This window comes from Podarcis tiliguerta, assembly GCF_965153285.1.
Source record: "Podarcis tiliguerta genome assembly, chromosome: 6".
Taxonomy (NCBI): domain Eukaryota; kingdom Metazoa; phylum Chordata; class Lepidosauria; order Squamata; family Lacertidae; genus Podarcis; species Podarcis tiliguerta.
In genome coordinates this window covers 50,793,342-50,813,503 of record NC_139539.1, presented here as the reverse complement: position 1 = coordinate 50,813,503, position 20,162 = coordinate 50,793,342, and the positions used below count along the sequence as shown (strand labels likewise).

General features: G+C 46.7%; 1 protein-coding gene across 1 annotated transcript; it reads right to left on the bottom strand.

Moving 5' to 3' along the window:
- Window positions 1-1,799: 1,799 nt before the first annotated feature.
- LOC310680267 (uncharacterized protein) lies at window positions 1,800-19,394 on the bottom strand (the record flags this gene model as incomplete). The annotated part of the gene is made up of 3 exons (XM_083446643.1): window positions 1,800-5,461; window positions 13,600-13,782; window positions 19,292-19,394. The coding sequence occupies 3 exons, from the start codon at window positions 19,392-19,394 to the stop codon at window positions 4,221-4,223; spliced, it is 1,527 nt and encodes a 508-aa protein (XP_083302769.1). The 3' UTR covers window positions 1,800-4,220.
- Between the last annotated feature and the right edge of the window lie 768 nt (window positions 19,395-20,162).

The following is a 20,162-nucleotide window of genomic DNA, read 5'->3' as shown; positions in this document are numbered from 1 at the left end:
TTTTTGTAAACTCACTTGAGGTTTTACGACAATCAAGCAGTATATGAATTATGTTAAATAAATAAGTAACCAAAACCTTAAAGACTACTGATGCTTCAAGACACCAGGTATGTCTGTAATGTATATCACATCAATACTACTCCAAGCCATGTGTGCTCTTGTCTGTACAGATCATGCAATCATGTGCTGTGTTTATTCTGGTAAGGTTTCCACAATTCCAAACTAACACAATCGTCATTGTGAGAAGCTGATCTCCAGTGTCACACTTTACAGGTTGAGCATGTGTCTATGTGCATAAAGAACATAGCCACATAAATAGGTGTGTATTGTCAGTGCATTGCTGTGATCTTAGCTTTTCTGGATCTCCATTAATGAGTGACCAGGGTTTCAGCCAAAGAATGTTAATGTTCCTTATGATTTCGGCACTAAAGGATTTTTTGTTTTCTTGTGATATTTGGATGAAAAGAGGAGGGGGGGACCATAATAAAATAATAGCAGAAAGGGAAGACATAGTGGATCTGATCACAGTTCCTCCCTCATCCACATGCTCACTCACTGGACATCTACAAAAGGGCTGTGGATTAACCTGCACCAGACAGCCTGGTGCCAGAAACAGAGAACAGGAGTGAACAGGGAGCATTAGCTCAGAAACACCTGCCTGCAGGAGACCTACATCATTGTTCATTGATTCCCATTTCACACCCTGTCATAGTAACTTGTTGCTAACAGTTGTCTCTGAAGAAGGGATGAAATATATCCTCTGTGAAAATTCCCCTGGGAAACATAGCTGGACTTTACACAGATAATGAATTTACAGTTCTGTGGTGTCATAAAGAAGTAATTTATCCCCCGGGGATGTAGGCTTGGATGGCAATGGTTATTGCTGCTTGTAAATCCATCCTTCAAGAGAGCTTTCTCATTTGCTTTAGGGAAGGGTCGTAGTTCAGTAGCAGAGTTGAGGCAGAAGGTCCCAAGGTTCAATCCACAGCATCTCCAGGTAGGGCTGCAATTGTTGCTTTTCTGAAACCATGGAAAGCCACTGCCAGCCAGCATGGACAGTACTGACCTAGATAGACAAATGGCCTGACTCTGTACAAGGCAGTATTTGTCATAAGCAGCATGTTGCTGATCTAAATCTAATTTTTCAGTTCTTCTTCACGATTAAAGCAAACTCGCCTGTTTCCCACCTGTCCCTCATGTTTCGGAGTTCAGCTATCTAAAGATTGTTGGATAATGTAAGTAATGCCTTTCAAAATTACAATGAATTATTTTCCCCAGCCAGTTCCAATTTGGGGAGGGGAGGGAGTGTAGTAAGAGGAAGCATTAAAGCAGAGCTGACCAAATTACAACCACAAAAGTTGTGACACAATTGTGGTTTGGACTGCATTAGGCTAAGTTGTGGTGGGTGGGTGGTATTGCCTGGTAGGACAGAGCATATTCCATAGTTGTACATCTTTGATGAAAAGAGCATATTTTGCAGATATAGTAAGTCATTAATGCTGCACCTGCTGAATGTCTGTCTCAATAGGCATATCCCACCCAGTTGTTCCACAGTGCCTCATTCTGAGTAAGGGTGCAGAAAAATGGCTGCAGGAAGAGGAGAAGCCAGCAGCAAGTCTATCACTGCAGCATGGGAGGGGGGCAGTATTTAGGAGGAGGAGGAGGAGGAGGTGGGGTGGCAGGGGCATCATTTGCTGGTCCACCTCAGGTGGCAAAATGTCCTGGGCCATCTCCGTCCGTATAACAGCAAGACGAAAGCAAGAAAAAGACACGCTTTTGCATCTTTGTTAAACTCTTACAAAAGTAGAACATAGCCATGTATTCCATGTTATTTACATCCCCCCCCCACACATACGCTATTCTTTTCTTCTCTTTTTGAAAGGGATGCAGTCCAGAAAGATCATAGATTGAATAGTTTACTGCAAAAGTTAGATCAGGACAAAATATATGTTAAGTCTTTTACATTCAGTGTATTGTGGTTTATAACGATGGGGAGTTAAGATGCCAGTGTCTCTTTGGGAAGCAGAGCTTTCATCTGTCATATGGAATACATTTGTACAGCTATACATCTTGCTCCTGAGAAAACTGGGAAGCATTGCAAGACGGTAGAAAGAGCTTTACAATATCAAAATTCAAGGACACAGTCTAACCAGAGAAAAGCACTTGAGGTGGTTGTGGAGGAGTAGTGTAAGGCATGGGGAGAGCCCCAGGGGGCCAGAGAGAGATACGCATTAGACACCTTGCAGGCCTGAGGTGCCTCATCCTCAGCCTAGAACAGGGTTTCCCAAACTTGGGTCTCTAGCTGTTTTTGGACTACAATTCCCATCATCCCTGACCACTGGTCCTGGTTAGCTAGGGATGATGGGAGCTGTAGTCCAACAACAGCTGGAGATCCTGGCCTGTTGTTGTTGTTTAGTCGTATAGTCGTGTCCGACTCTTCGTGACCCCATGGACCAGAGCACACCAGGCACTCCTGTCTTCCACTGCCTCCCGCAGTTTGGTCAAACTCATGCTGGTAGCTTCGAGAACACTGTCCAACCATCTTGTCCTCTGTCGTCCCCTTCTCCTTGTCTGTGGGTTGGTCTAGTTGCGTGGTGAGAGAGTGAGAGGAACTGTTAGGTGGAGTCAGATAGTTAGTTGGGATAATCAATTTGAAGTTGTTAGGAACGAATAGGACAGTTAAGGAACTAAGATTAAGAAACTGCCAAGAAAAACTAACTGAAACCATAAGCTTGTTCATGCCTATAAAATAAACTTGATTATTTGTTAATGTTACCAACTGACTGGACTCCGTGTGTACCCGTGAGAAACGGGTTGGTGGCAGCGAAGAAAGCAATCACAGTGGTGGCACAGGGTCAATAGACCGTCAAACGTTCAGGGGCCCTGTGTGATCGCCACAGCTGCCTTTATAGTCAGAGGCAGTAATGCTTATGAGAGCAGAAGCCCAGCTTAGGAAGCTTGGCACACACCACACTGTCTACCAACTTCTTGCTACTGATCTGCACCCCCAGCATCTGCTACCTGAGGTACTTGCCTCTGTCTGGCAAATGGAAGGGCCGGTGCTGAGATGGGGAATTCTGCCAGTTGTGGCTTCTCCTGCCAATGGCAGTCCTAAAGGGAAAACATGAAACAAGAACTCTCTCTCTGTGTGTGTTTCATATGTTGATTTCTACTAACCAGCCACTCTAGTTTCATTAACCTCCGTGCCACATAAATTTCTGTGATGCTCAGCTGCTGAATCATAAAAGCAGAAGGGGCCAAAAGACCATCTTTAAAACAAGAGGCAGGACCACCCACCCACCTATCTGTCACCCCAGATCAGGCTGCATGCATAGCAAGTTCCATGAGAATAAACAGAAGGAAACGAATGCACTTAACTTAGGTCAGAGAAATGTTAATTGGATGTAGTGAAAATATGCTGAAAAAGTTTTTCAATGTTTAGAAGGACGGCAGAAAGAAAGGTGGCTATGTGCAGGCCTCTCCACTAGATGTCACTCTCCTCCTTGCAGAGAAAACCTGAGCCTTTAAATAACTGGAGGAGATTCCTAGAATGCAGAGCCCATCTATGACTGGTGTTTGACAGGGAAAGAAACTGCAGAGACCAGCTCACACAGCAGAAAAGGACGTCAGTGAAGAGTCAGTTTGGAGATTTAGGTGGGAGCTTCAGGCAAAGCCAGGCAGGGATATGTAATACCCAAAAAAATCTAAAAATGCCAAAAAATTATCTAAATAAAATGGCAGATTAAAAAATAATGGGCACAGCTGTTGTCCTGTCCCCGTTTGCAACCTTCATCCCTGCTCATATGGGCTCCCCGCTGCCCCCAAGTCTTGTGTTCCACATCTTATTTCCTGGAAGGAGGCTAGATCATGAGAAATCTTCTCCTCTACTGGAAACTGCAATGCAATTTTTTAAAATAATAATTCTATCAAAGGGCTAGAAACTGCAGTTCATACTGTCCCTCCATCACACACTCCCCAAACTGGAACAGACCCTAATACAAATGTTCTTCTAGGCATATTAATAACAACACCTGTGTCATTCCAAAGGCTCAGAAGAAAGAAGAACAAATCCCGGAGCACAAAATCATTTACAAGAGAACTCTCATTATTTGTGAAGTTTGCATAATGTTGGGAGCTGGTGGTCCTGCTGCCCCTTTCATAAAATGGATAAGAATTAGCCTATTTTGTGTCCTTATCATTCTATGGCTCAACAAGCAGCCTCAGCAAAGGTCAATGTTCTCATATTCCATGTGGTCTGAGTCCTCCAGTTCAATGCCAGGAACCAGGTTGTAATAATCTACCGACTGGTTCATATAGAGCTTTTCACGGTCTGCAGAATCCTTCAGAACGTCTGTCACACTCACTGTCTCGGCTTCAGACTCCCCACCTGTGTAACCCTCCTCTGCAACGGTCGGTTTTTTGGATCCCGACTTATCTTGCTCAAGGCTTTCCCCATTGGCCTTCGCCAAGGAATCATCAGAAGCTCCCAGTTTGATCTCCACCTCTTCATAGAGGTCCCTGCTGCTCCCTAGTAGTGCAGCTGAAGGCTTAAGCAAGACCTGGTTCCTCAACAAGATGTTCTTCTCGCTCTCTGCAGCCGATGCCATAGGCAGCTCACATGGGATGTAGCAGCGATGGTCCCCAGGCTCTTTGGAACCGTTCCTCTCCACTGTAGCCAGACGGCATTCCTTCCCGGCGTGAGGATGGTAGCTGGTTTTCTTCTGCCGCTTGCAAAAGCACCAGGTGACCAAAACCAGAATAGCCACCACAGGCAGGCAAACAAAGAGAGCCGTTAGGCTATGGTTCCGGCACACCTCCTGCTTAGGGATATCTCTGAGATTCATGCCATGGTAACGTTCTGGGGTGCTACAAGCCACCTCAACGTTAAATGGTGCAGGTAGGCATTTTTCCAGATCTTCAAGCAAGCTGCAAGTACAGTGCCAGCTGTTGTTGGAGAGACCTAGCGTGAGGAGGGAGGGTTTGAAAATCCCTGAGGGAAGGGAAGACAAGTTATTGAAGGCAAGGTGGACCTCCTGGATTTGGTCAGATGCTTTCAGGAATGACTCAGGCAGCTTCTGGAGTTGGTTGCTCTCCAAATGAATGACACGCAAGCTGGGTGCATTTCTTAGGAAACCATCTGGGAGCAAACTTAGCTGGTTATGGTCTAAGTGTAGAATCTCCAGTGTAGAAGAGCCATTCTCTGCGTTGATAATGTCTGATATGCCACAGTTTGATAGGTAGAGCTCCCTCAAACCCGCAGTTCCGGCAAAGATGCTCCAGTCCAAGGAGTTGATTTTAGTCCTGGTGAGATTCAAGCAACACATCTCAGGAGCCAATTTGGTCTGCAGTTCCTGGAAATCAACTTCTGCACTGCAGTTGCACGTCTCTTCCAGCGCTCCTAACACGAGTTCTCTTGCTAAGAGGACCACGCCAAAGAGTATGAGTGTCCACCTCTTCTGACCTATAGCAAAAAGATGACAAGCATCAGTGATTTCTCACAGGTTACAGGCGGGAACTAGATGGGAACATTGTTGTTCCTGGTTCACTCACAGATATAAGACAATAATCTGTGAAGTGCCATTGCCTCTAAATTGGATTCCAGTAGTTGTTCACCAAATTCACAAATAATGCATAGGTATTTTTAATACACACACACACACACACACACACACACAGACACACAGAAAATATTAATGTGTCTGAGCTAAAATTCATATTATAATGTGAATTAGGTTTTAAAGAACCAGGAATACCATTTTATTTAATACATTAGCACCCCCTAGGGGCAATGTATGCTTAAACACAGTAAACGTTCAATTAAATTATTAAAAGTTTTAACTGGGCTGGATTTGGGTTCATATGCCCTCTTTGGAAATTTAACTCCTGTCCAGTGAAACCTATACAGTGATACCTTGGGTTAAGAACTTAATTCATTCTGGAGGTCTGTTCTTAACCTGAAACTGTTCTTAACCTGAAGCACCACTTTAGCTAATGGGGCCTCCTGCTGCCGCTGCACCGCCGCTGCACAATTTCTGTTCTCACCCTGAAGCGAAGTTCTTAACCTGAGGTAATATTTCTGGGTTAGCAGAGACTGTAACCTGAAGTGTATGTAACCCGAGGTACCACTGTAATGAGTATCAGCTTCAGCTCACTGCGAAAGGAGCTTAGAGTGGTACATATTTGACTATTCCATTCTTGCAATTATAACTTATGAAGCAACAACTCCATTACTTCCTAGCATTTCAATGGGAACACACACCTGGAAGCTTCTGGTGGCTGCGTGGGCTGATGACATCACTGGTTTGTGCCCCTGCTGGTCGCTGGAGCGTATTACCATACAAGTGTGGCATCACAGAACAATATTCTTCCTTGAATGTCGATAAGGATCAAGACCCAGAGGCCAAAGGGTTGAGTGCTCTCCTCCTCTTATCAGCAACCAAGGGCTCTGAGGAAGACTGTGCTATACCACTGCACCTGTACTTCACCCCCCCCCCCAATAGCCTGGTGACCTTAATCACACCACGCTTGTCACTGGGGGCACTGTGGAGTCACAGTGAACAGCATGACTCTCCTCCAAGTGCTAAGTTGCTGGTATGAGAAAGGGCAGCTACTACTGACCAGATTCAGGCAGCAGGATGTCCAAATCTGGGCCTGGATATATATATCCTGTCGGTTGAGGCTGATAGGAGTACATTTAAACTTCATAATTTACAGCTTTATAACTTGGTTGTTGTTTAGTCGTTTAGTCATGTCCAACTCTTCATGGCCCCATGGACCAGAGCACACCAGGCACTCCTGTCTTCCACTGCTTCCCGCAGTTTGGTCAAACTCATGCTGGTAGCTTCGAGAACATTATCCAACCATCTCGTCCTCTGTCGTCCCCTTCTCCTTGTGCCCTCCATCTTTCCCAACATCAGGGTCTTTTCCAGGGAGTCTTCTCTTCTCCTGAGGTGGCCAAAGTATTGGAGCCTCAGCTTCAGGATCTGTCCTTCCAGTGAGCACTTAGGGCTGATTTCCTTAAGAATGGATATGTTTGATCTTGTTGCAGTCCATGGGACTCTCAAGAGTCCCCTCCAGCACCATAATTCAAAAGCATCAATTCTTCAGTGATCAGCCTTCTTTATGGTCCAGCTCTCACTTCCATACATCACTACTGGGAAAAACATAGCTTTAACAATACGGACCTTTGTTGGCAAGGTGATGTCTCTGCTTTTTAAGATGCTGTCCAGGTTTGTCATTGCTTTTCTCTCTGCAGTGATCATGGAGCCCAAGAAAATAAAATCTCTCACTGCCTTCATTTCTTCCCCTTCTATTTACCAGGAGGTGATGGGACCAGTGGCCATGATCTTAGGTTTTTTTATGTTGAGCTTCAGACCATATTTTGCACTCTCCTCTTTCACCCTCATTAAAAGGTTCTTTAATTCCTCCTCACTTTCTGCCATCAAGGTTGTGTCATCTGCATATCTGAGGTTGCTGATATTTCTTCCAGCAATCTTAATTCTGACTTGGGATTCATCCAGCCCAGCCTTTCGCATGATGAATTCTGCATACAGTGGTACCTCAGGTTAAGAACTTAATTCATTCTGGAGGTCCATTCTTAACCTGAAACTGTTCTTAACCTGAGGTACCACTTTAGCTAATGGGGCCTCCTGCTGCTGCCATACTGCCGCTACACGATTTCTGTTCTCCTCCTGAAGCAAAGTTCTTAACCCGAGGTACTATTTTTGGGTTAGTGGAGTCTGTAACCTGAAGTGTCTGTAACCCGAGGTACCACTGTATATAATTCCGATTTGCAGGAAGTCACTCCTTTAGTATTGCAACACCTGTCCTCTGGAACTACTGACACTAGGCAGGCACCCCTTCACTTTTAGATGCTTGCTAAAAACTCATCTGTTCCAGCAAACCTATCCAGACACATAATTTAGTGCTTTCATTGGCCATCAATCACTGACTCGAACACCTAGCCCAAGAAAGAGACATTTGCAACTGTTTAGTATTATAATCCTCTGAATCGAAGGAGGCTTCCTTCAGGAGTGGCCTTGCATATTCTTCCTTCCTGGCAGCTGGAACCATTCCCTGTGCTAGGAAGGCATTTATCATCTCCTGAACCTAGTCCCTTTCCAGTAGCTGCAAAAAGCCATGAAACACAAAGGTTGAACACACAAGTGCTAGGCTGGGTCTACTGTACCTAAGACTAGCATTGACTATCACCCTAAATGTTGTTGGGCTCCAACTCCCTTCAGCCCCCGCCAGCATGGCCAATGGTCAGGGATGGTGGCAGCTGTAGTCCAGCAATATCTGGAATGCCACACATTCTCTGCTCCTTCTTTAAGGAAGCCGGGAAGAAGGATCTAAGTAATTGTGTTCCCTCTAGGTTTGCCCCACTGATCTTCAGTGCAGAGCCAACCACTCCCTGCCACTTGTATTGAGGTGTCTCCCTCAGCCCTTCCTGTGTTGGTTACCTAGGCACTCTCATATGCTGATAGGGTTTCTGAAGCAACCAGACCAAATGCAAACAAAGAATTGCCTCCAAATCCCTTGCAAACAGTGATTAGTTCCATCTTTGCTGTTAACACAGCTCAGAGAAGTAATCACACTCTTGCTAAGGTGGCCTTTAGACATTATATCAGCACCATGGGAGGCATTTTCCAAGGAGTGAGCGAGCCCTTAGTACAGATATTACTCACCACAGCCTGGGCAGGGCTGAGCATGAAGACCTTTCCTTGGAATTGTTATCTATCCTCCCAGAAGGAGTTTTGATTCTGTGATGTGGGGAAAGCCACAAACTGGCCCCATCCATGTGGTCCTGGGTTTCAAATGGTACTGCTCCCAGAACGATGGGCAGGCATCCTTGCAACTAATGATCAATATTGCCTGCAACTCTGTCCACTCTTCCCCTTTACTCAAGGGTTCAGGATGAGGCCAGGCTTCCTGGGCAATGGTGATGTTTCTGGAATTCTCTCATGCCTGTCAGGGAGACTCATTCCCTTGGAAAGATGCCACTGCCCATGTATGGGCAGAAAGAGGGAGGATCAATGCTGCTTGGGGCCTCTGTGTTTCAACAGGCAGAGAGTGGTGGATGAATCCAAAACACTGGCTTAACTTTTTAAAGGCATGTCTTGGCACACAGTTTGGAAATCCCTGGACTAGAATGTACCATGTAGAAACTCTTGCTAGTAGATTCCAGGGGCGGGGAGGCACAACCTCAAACTGGTGCTCATATATATATATCATGTATTTACAACATTTATCTGCTGTAACTGGATGTCATTTTACTTATATAAATAAGTGACTTCAGTCCCAAATATCTGAAAGACAGTCTTCCTTGCAGACCCTCTTGGGGTTAAGGTCCTCCACCCTCAGAAGCTCAGGCGTGGGGTTGACCCATGAGAGAGAGTGGCTGCCCCTACACTGTGGAGTTCAGTCCCCACAGAGGTGTGTCTGGCATTTTCATTGTACAGCTTTCATCCTATGCTGAAGATACACACCTCTTAACCCTTGCCTTTGACACTTGAGAGATATAAATAAATTTAGGACCCACTCTAGTTGCGATTGTAATTTGTTTTAAGGTGTTTTTAAAGTTGTATTTTACATTGTTCTGATCTGGAACAGCTTAATTCTGAGCTTTTAAGACCTCAGACCTAGATTTCTAAAAGCTAAATTGCTTCTTATTTGTCTCTCTTGACAACCTCTCATCTTATAGCCAAGCCAGCCGCTACTTGTGTTTCTACAATGTTATGATTCTGCCATTGTGTGTAATCGGAAGCTGTGGTGCTTTGGAACCCGTTCAGGAGACATTGATTTTATCTAGGCAGTGCTGGAACAATTAAAATACCTTGAGCCGGAATAGGGTCCCTCCCTGGACTCTTCCTGAGCAGCGATGTCAGCTTTTCCTCCCCAGGCTATTGTCCTTAAAGGTCCAGTGACCATTACCAACTCGTAAAGCAGCTTATTAAAATTAGTGCCCAATTCCATGAGAAATGTATAAGTGGCAAAGAGCAGCAGCCGTACCTCTGTTGGTGTGAACAGAAACCTGCACTATTTTGGCCAGGAGCAAAATTGTTTTTTTCCAGAAGGGTCATGATTAAACTGTAGATTTGTATTTGACATGGAATCAGAGGATGAAAATTAGTACAGTACTAATGAGTTTCCCAAAAAATTGAGACAAATTCATGGTAGTCAGGCCAAAACAATATCTGTTAAGGTACAATTTTGTGGGAGGGATACAGACCCGAAATTTTCTAGCTACTAAAATGCTTGACAATGGATGGCTTGCTTCACAAATGTGCTTTTGTTGTACCATTTCCTTTGAAGCATCTGACTCAGGCTGCTGTTAGGCACAGGATATTAGATTAGATCCATAGCATTCAAAAGGCAGTCTGTGATCCCTTTGTTTACAGCCTCTGGGCCGGCCCTAACATTATGCCGATTGAGGCAGTTGCCTTGAGCAGTGGATACTGGATGGGGGTGGCAGCAACCATCCTCCTTGAGCTGGCAGAAGTAAGATCTCAGTAGTGGGAATGTTTGCTGTGTCCCCTAGGCTCCTTCTCCCAATGTGTCACAGACAGCACAACTGTGAGCAGGCAAAGAGGCACCACCCAGCCCAGGCCATGAACTCCCACAGGCATCACACACTCCAATCATGTGATATCTATTGGTGCAGCTGCTACAACACAGCATTACTTTCTGCAGGTAGCATATAGGCGTCAAGCAGAGTGGAAGCAAGGTGCTGGAAGACAGAGCTGTGTGTGTGTCATGCAACCTGGCCTGCACCCCATTAGTACATAAGAAAAGCCCTGCTGGATCAAACCAAAGGCCCATCTAGTCCAGCATTCTGTTCTCAACATGGTCAACATGTTGATGTCCACAGGAAGCCCACAGGCAATATGTGAGCATGACAACACTCGTCCTACCCACTAAGCTAGCCTGCTGCGCTTGGGTGAAGTGAGAGATGCTGCCCCATCAAAAGCACTGAAGTAGGATTCAGTTGCTAGTCTAGTCCGCGTCTGTGTGTGCAACTGAGGAGGGAATATTGTCCTTTGTCCCAGGCGGCAAAATTATTGGGTCAGCTATGGGTTTTATTCTTCTTACCCCATTTCCCATACCTGGTCCAGGTAGCTCTCTCAGGTGGTGAGTGCACATCTCTCCCCCGCCTCCTTTTCTAGCATAACATGCACATGGAAAGCTGAACCATATATCCCTGGTAGGGAAGTTAATGAGCTTCAAAGTAAGGCAGAATGCATTGACCCTCTCCCTGCTAGGGGAGGTCATGAGTTCTCCGTTTCCATGTTATTCTGAAAGCACAAAATCCAGGTATGCAGCTGACTCACAGGCACACTCTCACCATTTCCTGCATTGTGAAATGCTGCCCTAAGGTGGCCACTTCCCATCGCTAGACCTCTGTTTACAGCCTTGTTACCAGGGTAAAATAGCTCTCTTGCGGGCAGAAACAAATGACCAGAATGCTCACGGGTGCTAGGCATTGCACCGCTTCACAGTGCAGCTGAAAGACTGCCTATTTTAATACTCCCCATGTACACTAGACCACAGTTGTCTGCCTGCAAGGGGTGGGATGTAGCATCTCATTTGCCTCTGAACAGTGATTCAGAACTTACCGTCACCACATACTTCTTGCTCAGACATCCTAGCGATGGCTCTAATGTTGTTTTCTGCCTAACCCGTCAGGCAAGCTACCCTGCTTGTCCTACCCTGCTCCACACCTTACACCCAGGTCTGCATTGTGATATCTTGCAATAGGATGCCTATATCCCACACTGTAACCCTGTGAGAGACACTGCTCTTTTCACCTGCTCCCTTCTCATAGGTCTCACATGCTACATTGGACCAGGATAGACAAATGAAGTGTTGCGTCCATGCTGTGTGACTTGCACAAGTGATGCGAGGACGTCGCACAACGTGCATGCATGGCGTGTGCACAGTTGCCATGGAATTTTGAGGTGGCTCAGCCTCTACTTGAACATGTAAGGGGCCCTCAGCCTCCACCCCCCTCAGATCGTTCCCCTGCCCCCTGCACACCACAATTCCATGTACAGAAGCTGACAGGACAGGTTCTTGAACCTTACTTCAACATTTGTGACAGGGCAGCATCCTCCATCACACGAGGGCAGGCACCTGTAGCACACACAGCTCCACCCTCCAATACCTGCTTGCCGCCCCTGAGCAGTTGCCACCTGAGGCAGCTGCTTCACTTTGCCTAATGTTAGGACTGGCTTCGGGACCAGCTCTGGTTATTCCTTCCCCAGCTCTTCTTCAAAGGAGGAGTAGAACTTGGGGGTGCTGACACACAAACGCATGGTGCCACCACTGTACGCTGAACGTAACCAATTCTGTGCCAGGGGGAGTATGTAAACCTGGAGAGAAAGCAGCTGCCTCAGGGGAATTGCCTGGTGTGTAACAATTATACCAGCACAGGTAGTGCACCCTTGGTGACCTTTCCTGAAGTTTACTATTTGCCTGGTTACAAAAATACAGCAAACAAGCTATCAAGCCTTTACAGAGCCACCCATTCCTCTCCCAGGGACTGCTGCCCCCTAGAGTCCTGGGGGTGCAAGTGACTCGGAGAGAAGGGCAATTGAGGAACTGTGGGAAACCCGGCCGAAAAGATGGAAAGCGATACCCTCCCTTGGACCTGCTTCGCGCCGCCAGGCAGTGGCGATGAGAGAAACGTTTCATTTCTCCCCCAGAAGAGCTAAATGCTGCCCTGATGCTCACGCACTTTCACCCACGACAATACGGTCCAGCAAGAGGTATCTTTTTACCTTCTTTTGTTACGCCCTGCGGCACACAAAATACTCTGAAGAGCAGTCCTATCCCCCCACCCCACCTGTTTGCATTTTTGGAAAGGGTGAAGGCTCTCCCCCCTCCCCTTCATGTTTGGCTGAAAAGAGGAGAAACGGATACTCAGGGCTCTTTGACTGCGGGGCAAACCAGGGAGGCAAGAAAGCGGATTTTCCTCCGCAGTGGCCGCCTCTCTCCCCCCCCCCCCGCCGCCTGGATCAGACTTGGAACAATGAGGCCCCTGTTTCTTTAAGACTCGCCGGCCGAAACTCCGCGTTCTTCTCCCCCCAAAATAACTTGACCAGAGGGAGCCTGGTCTCCCGGGATACAAGGTCAGAAACAGAGGGCATCTTCTCTCTGCTTCATGGCAAACCACTTCGGGCCGAGCCAAGAAATGGCAGGGAGACCCTCGTCTCCGTCCCAGATTGCTTTCCCCCTTGACAGATCAGCCAGCGTTCCTGGGAACAACGCAGCTCGCTTTTCCCACGCAGGCGAGCAGGGCAGCTGCGCGCGATCCCCACCCCCAAATTCTTAGGGTGTAGCGGGGATTAGACGAGGGCTCCCCCTATAGATGGGTGGAGATACAACCTGACCCCCCCGCCTCGCCCCAAAGTCTCATTGACCCACTGATTCATTCATCCAATATCTCGGCTGCGCTGGACGGACGCTCGTAAGGGAGCAAGAAACGCAAGGGGGCGCTCTCGGGCGGGAGGGGTAAGGGGAACCCTAGGCGAACCCCACCCGCCTCGCCCAGGGCGGCGGGGGTGGCGCGCCCAGCCCTTAAGGTGTCCAGGCACTCACCTGCCCCGTCCCGTCCCATTCTCTGGGCGCGTTGCGTGGAGCCTCTCTCAAGGTTCTTCCATACCTCGGGCGCTCCGAGCTGCCTGGCGGTGCGCGATCTCTGCCGCCGGGCAGCACTTGGCTCTGCCTTCTTCCCCGGGGCGTGGCCCCCGCGGAACTGTTGCAAACGGCGCCTCGCCTGGGCTAGAAGCAAGCCGGCAGGCGCCTCAGCACCACGATCCGCTCACCCAGCACACTGCTCGCATCTAAAAGCCAGGACAAACCTCTTTCCCGCACCTTGCATTTGGGCTCTGCTGAAAGAAATGTGGTTCTCTTGGCGTCCTGGCCGCCTGGCCTCTGTTTTTTACCCAGGCTGCGAAATCCACCTTGTGATCACCTGCTGAAGAGTTCTGTGCAACTGGGAAGTTTGCACCAAGAGAAATTGATCTAATAGAACCTTCATCTTTATATATATATAAAGCAGTACCCACCAGAGAATTTACTGAGCTAGCCTCAGGGGAATAAATGGAAGCAGTACAGCCAAAGCATTCACTTCAGAACTTGCTTGTGGGGACTAGATCCTTTGCCTCGAGGGGAATGCGCTTTCGGGAGCCAGGACATTGAACTGGAGCTTTAGAACAAGGATGGAGAAATTATGGCCCTCAAGGTGCTGTTGGACTCCTAACACTGGAGAGCTATTGATAGTCAGTGTGGTCTGTACAAGGCTAGAGAGATCGTTTTGGCATTCTATTATACATCTGACTTACATGGGAGGAAGGTGCATGAAAATAACTTATACTTCCAAGTGCGCAGAGGGGCAGGTGTGTGTGCGAAGGTGGGGGCCTGTCTGAGTCAGTGATTTCAGAGGCCATTTGTCTGTCCTGATGCCAGGATGTTTGTACAGCCAGTGCAGCAGGAACATAGACACCTCATGGCTTATGGCCTCGAAAGCATGCACAATTCAAGCCCCTTTCCAATGACCCACCACCTAGCCTGGTTTTACTGATTTGTTAATTCCGAATCCCGCATTGCAACATTAACCAGGGAGAAGCAATTTTGTTACAGTTTAACTCTGGGTGCTTTGCTTTACCCCCACCCCCACCCGCTGTTAATCACCTTTTGCACACAGCTCCTTTTCTCTGCTAGCCCTTTTCCTTTACGCAGGAATACTCTTTTCTCTCTGCACTCAGAGTCAAATGCACTCTTTCCTCTCTTTGCACAAGATCTGCATCCTTCCCTCACTTGTGCTACTATTATTCTCTTTCCCCATCTGCATTCACAGAACTCGCTGCTTTCCCAGACACCTCAAATATACATCCTCTTTCCTCCTGCCACTGCAAATAAATCACACCCTCTGCTCCTCATTGCACCTCATAGTACTACAGCAAATACCCCACCTCTATGTCACCCAACTTTTCTCCTTCTCCAGCCCCCAGGCCTCTCTACACCCTTTTCTCTAAGCTTCTGTATTTGGTTTCTCTTTCTGCCCTACCGAGTTCAGTGGCAGTAGCCCACAGGTCTTTTGCTCTTCCAGCAACCCACATGTTAAGGGAGATGCAAGGTGGCCTTGTCGTGTGGCTGGCTCCTGTAACAGACTGGCAAGGTAAAGTTAAAGGGACCCCTGACCATTAGGTCCAGTCGTGACCGACTCTGGGGTTGCAGTGCTCATCTTGCTTTATTGGCCGAGGGAGCCGGCGTACAGCTTCCGGGTCATGTGGCCAGCATGACTAAGCCGCTTCTCGTGAACCAGAGCAGCGCACGGAAACGCCGTTTACCTTCCTGCTGGAGTGGTACCTATTTATCTACTTGCACTTTGACGTGCTTTCGAACTGCTAGGTTGGCAGGAGCAGGGACCGAGCAACGGGAGCTCACCCCATCGCAGGGATTCGAACTGCCAACCTTCTGATTGGCAAGTCCTAGGCTCTGTGGTTTAACCCACAGCGCCACCTGCTGCACCTGCTTGAATCCCTTCTGGAAGCAGGTATATCAGCATTTGCCAATGTAGCAGGGGTGGGTGGGGTGTTCCAAAACTTTGCTTTCCAGGCAGTTGCTGGAAATCTGGCTTTTGTCACTCTCTTCATGACAATACTCCTCCCTGATGCCTCTGCAATGCACCTTCCTGCTCATCAATGGTCCTTCATCAAACTGGAGGGAGGATTTGAGTGGGTCAGTTTTGTTAGCTCAACCTCACAGTAAACAATACTCGGCTTTAGAATTACAAGCGTAAAGTGGATTATTAATATAAGCAAATTAACATTGGGGTTCCCCTTCTTGCCCAACCAAAAGAGGTAGAAACAATCCTCCTTATATGCACTTATAGGCACTGATGTACTGATTAATTGGCCCCTTGGGCCTGGGTAGTAACTCTTACTACCCAGGGAAAAACCTAGGCTAGTGGTTTAACTGCGAAACATGCAGGCACCTGGGGGAGCATGAACTGACTGGCTGATTAATTGGCCACTAGGGCCTCTCAGCAGCTCTAGCAATGTATATCTGCTCTGGAAAAGTCTATTTGGATATGCTTACCCAGTTCCATTTTAGTTTTGTGCCTTGAGATTTGGGTCATCTGACAGAAGAACCAAGTGACACAAATCCAAAAGCACAAAATTTGGAGCAAACCTACACAATTTGTGTAAAGAATGATGGATTGAAACCAACCTGCATACCCTCCAACATTCCTCCAATGAAAATAGGGACATTCTAAGGAAAAGTGGGACATTTCGGGATCAAAACAGGAACTGGGACGGCTTCTCTAAATCAGGGACATCCCTGGAAAATAGGGACACTTGGAGGGTCTGAACCTGCATCGCTTGGCATCTTTTAGCTTTAATTCCAAGACTGAGGAAGAGTTATGTGTAATCCAAAAGCTTGCTACCATCATGTTTTCACAACTGGTTGTTTTAAAACTACATAATTGTATTTTGTGTGTGTGTGCTATGTGGGGTTGATCCAGCTACCAAACACTCTGATCCTCTCAATCCTCAATTAGAGCCTTGGGTTTATGAAACTGCTGAGAGATCACTGGTGCTTCACAATTTTTACGTTCAGTATACGTCAAATGAAGGTTGGCAGTTCAAAATTGTAAGCTATCTTCCTGATCTTGCCATGATCAGTTGCAAAATTTGCATTGAACATAACAGGGTCAAGACAACTCCCTAGAAACCTTTCCTCCTACTGACAGCAGAGCTTTGGGAAGGTGGCATGAGGCTCTGGCAGGGTCCTAGAGTCCTCCCAGCTCCTTCCTAAAGCTGGGAAAGCACTAACTAGGTTTTGGAAAGGAGAAGGGGAGACTCTAGGACCCTGCCAGAGCCTCATGCCACCTTCCCAAAGCCCAGTGCCTCACTTACCTGGCTTTGGGAAGGCAGCATAGTGGCTGCTTTGTGTTGGACCCTCCTGGCCTAGAGAGTGCAATCCCGCATTTTGCCTGTAGGCCAGAGCATCTCTACCCCTGATGCAAGGCTTCCCAATCCCAACGTGATTGAGTTGGTTGCTAGGGCAGAACTTTCACACAGCAGTGGGGGGAAATTATGCTTCATTGTAGGAATCGGCCTAGAGGAGGGCCAAAGTAGAATCGGGAAGTTTTTTTTAGCTCTGTTTGGAATAACTTTGCTTGGGTTCTTGGTGACAACTTCTCTTCTACAATATCAGTTTCATCCCACAATCAGAAGTATTTTATCTACTGAATGAATTATGATGGGACCATCCAGCAAAGGAATATTAAGCACTCTATGTAGATCAAGCAGCAGAAGAGACTGACTGTATCCAAACAGATTCAGAAACAAAGAGAAGTCTATGTACATCAAGAGAACATTGGAGGGCTCTGCAAAGACTGGTTTAGCATAGGTACACCAGCACCCTGTGAACAATACAAGTCTCATAGCAACAGGCACAACAGTATTCTGGCCTCAGGGACTTTTCAGGGGGAAAACCAAAAAAAGTGGTGTGCAGAAAAAGGGAAACAAGCCCAGAGGAACTTCCCCTTTCAGGATGTGACAGAGGAAATAGCTTTTAGGTAGTGACAGGCAGTTCCTGGATGGGAACTTCTGAAACATTCTGAGATGGAAGCACTTGCTGCAAGTGGCATTGGAATCTTTCCTGGTGGAATTACTGAACGGGTGAAGTGGGAACCTGGAATATGATGAGGCAGAGAGTTGTGAGTCTGTCCCACAGGTGTGTCAGTGACCTAAAGATACAGAACTGTTTGCAAGTCATCCCAACAGTGCAAATGACTGAGGCAGCAACACACAATGTACCTTTAAAGAAGCAAGCGCCACATCTTCATACCTAATGCCAAATGAAGTCTTAGGACGCTTTCCTGGCCTCTACATCACTGCATTTCCAAAGGGGGCCAATCTGCTCACCCAAATTATGTGTTCTTTATCCTTCTAGCATGAATCAAGAGGAGCAAGAGGGTCTGAATTTTTATCTTGGAAGTTGGTAGCTCTGTAGATTATAATTTCTTCTGTCCTAGTTGAGATAATCCACTCCTGGAGCACTGTGCCTTCCATTTCTCTATTCTTCATCTCAACATCACCGGCTTCTTGTCTCAGTGTTTTAGGCCCAACATATGGGTAGAGGTGATGGCATAATTATTTATATGCTGGGTCTGATGTTGAGAGGGTCTCAACTCTGCCTGTTACTCACAACACAACTGATGTGCTGTGATTTGTATTTGAGACTAGTGGTTACAGCTAGGTAACTTTAAGCTCTGTACCTAGTGACTTGTATCCAATGGCAGCACTAAGGCATCTTCTTTGGCAATCAAGTGTAGCTGAGTAAGATTGTCTTCCATGAACATGGTCTTAACAGTGAGTCCGTAAGTGACTGTGGAGGCCAATTCTGGATCCACACGTCCTTCCAAAGTAGAGACATAGGTTTCCGGGTGGGAGTTGATCATGGTGAGTTTTCCATATGTGCCTTCTTCTTAGCATGTTTCTCCCTTTTGTCCTGAGTTTGAGTGTCTTCAAAGTCCATGACACCTTTGGTAAAAGCTGTTCTCCAATTGGAGCACTCGCAGGCCAGTGTTCCCCAGTTGTCTGTGTTTATTATACTACATTTTTAAAGATTTGCCTTGAGAGAGTCTTTAAACCTCTTTTGTTGACCACCAGCATTACGCTTTCCATTTTTAACTTCAGAATAGAGTAGTTGCTTTGAAAGACGATAATCAGGCATCCGAATAACATGACCAGTCCAACAAAGTTGCTGTTGAAGAATCATTGCTTCGACACTGGTGATCTTTGCTTCTTCCAGTACGCTTGTCTTCCCAAGTGATATGTAAATTTTTTCGGAGACAGAGACACCGTTGATGGAATCTTTCAAGGAGTTGGAGATGGCATTTATAAGTGGTCCATGTTACACAAGCATACAGTAAGGTTGGTAGTGCAATAGCTTTGTAAACAAGCATTTTGGTTTCCCTGCGAATGTCCCACTCCTCAAACACTCTGTACTTCATTCAGGAGAAAGAAACCTTGTGGAAAGGTAACTGCCCAGGTAGGAGAAGTGACCAACATTTTCCAATATTTCACCATTGGATTTGTGGCACTGCAGAGGGGTTGTTTTGTGCTTGTTGGTGCAGGACTTTGGTTTTTTTGGGGGGATGTTGAGCAAGAGGTAAAGCTTTTCATGGGCTTCTGTGAAGATATTTAGGATGGCTTGGAAGTCATCCTCTCAGTGTGCACTGGATACAAGCCCAGTAGTGTTATGCTCCTCTCACTCTGCAGAGGAGTACCCTGGGCTTCTGCCCCAAAGTCACGGCCCAAGACTGCAGCTTTGGTGAGGTCTCTTGTGTTTGCTTGGCTAGGGTAGAGAGGTGACATTTCGAAACAAGCCTAAGATAAGGGGACGACATTTCCAAACACAGGTGAAGCAAGAGCATGGGCAGTTTTTGCTAAACAGGTCCTTCCAGACGTGCAGGGGTAAGGTCCAATGTCTGGCCATGACCTCTCCCCCATGAAGAAGCTGCTGGCACATTATTGTTGTGTCACTCACAATTGTTAGGTGATCACATAACCTCCTGCTGCTTTGTTGTTTCAAGCAGTTATAGCTTCAGGTCTCCTGAGCTGAACATGGTAATGTTATGCCTATTTGGATATAAGATACCTTTAAAATCATGTCTAGGTTGCATGGTGAAAACTTCAATGAAGTGCTTTCTTTATGAACAGGTGAGGCCTATGGTCCTGCAGTTCTGTTATGCCAGGGCTATTGCCAACATTTATTATTTAATTTATATACCACCATTTCCTCCAAGGAGCTCAAGTGGTGTACATGTATTTCTGTTCCCTGTTTTATCCTCACAACAACCTTCTGAGGTAGGTTAGCCTGAGAGACAGCGACTGGCTTAAGGTTACTTAGTGAACTTTATGGCTGAATAAGGATTCGAACCCTGGTCTTCCAGGTCACAGTTCAAAATAATAACAATAATTTTAATTATAAATTTCTTATACCCCACCCATCTGACTGGGCAGCTTCCAACAATAATACAATACAAGGGGGGGGGGACAACAACAAACATTAAAAGCTTCCTGAAACAGGGATACTTTCAGATGTCTTCTAAAAGTCAAATTGTTGTTTATCTATTTGACCTC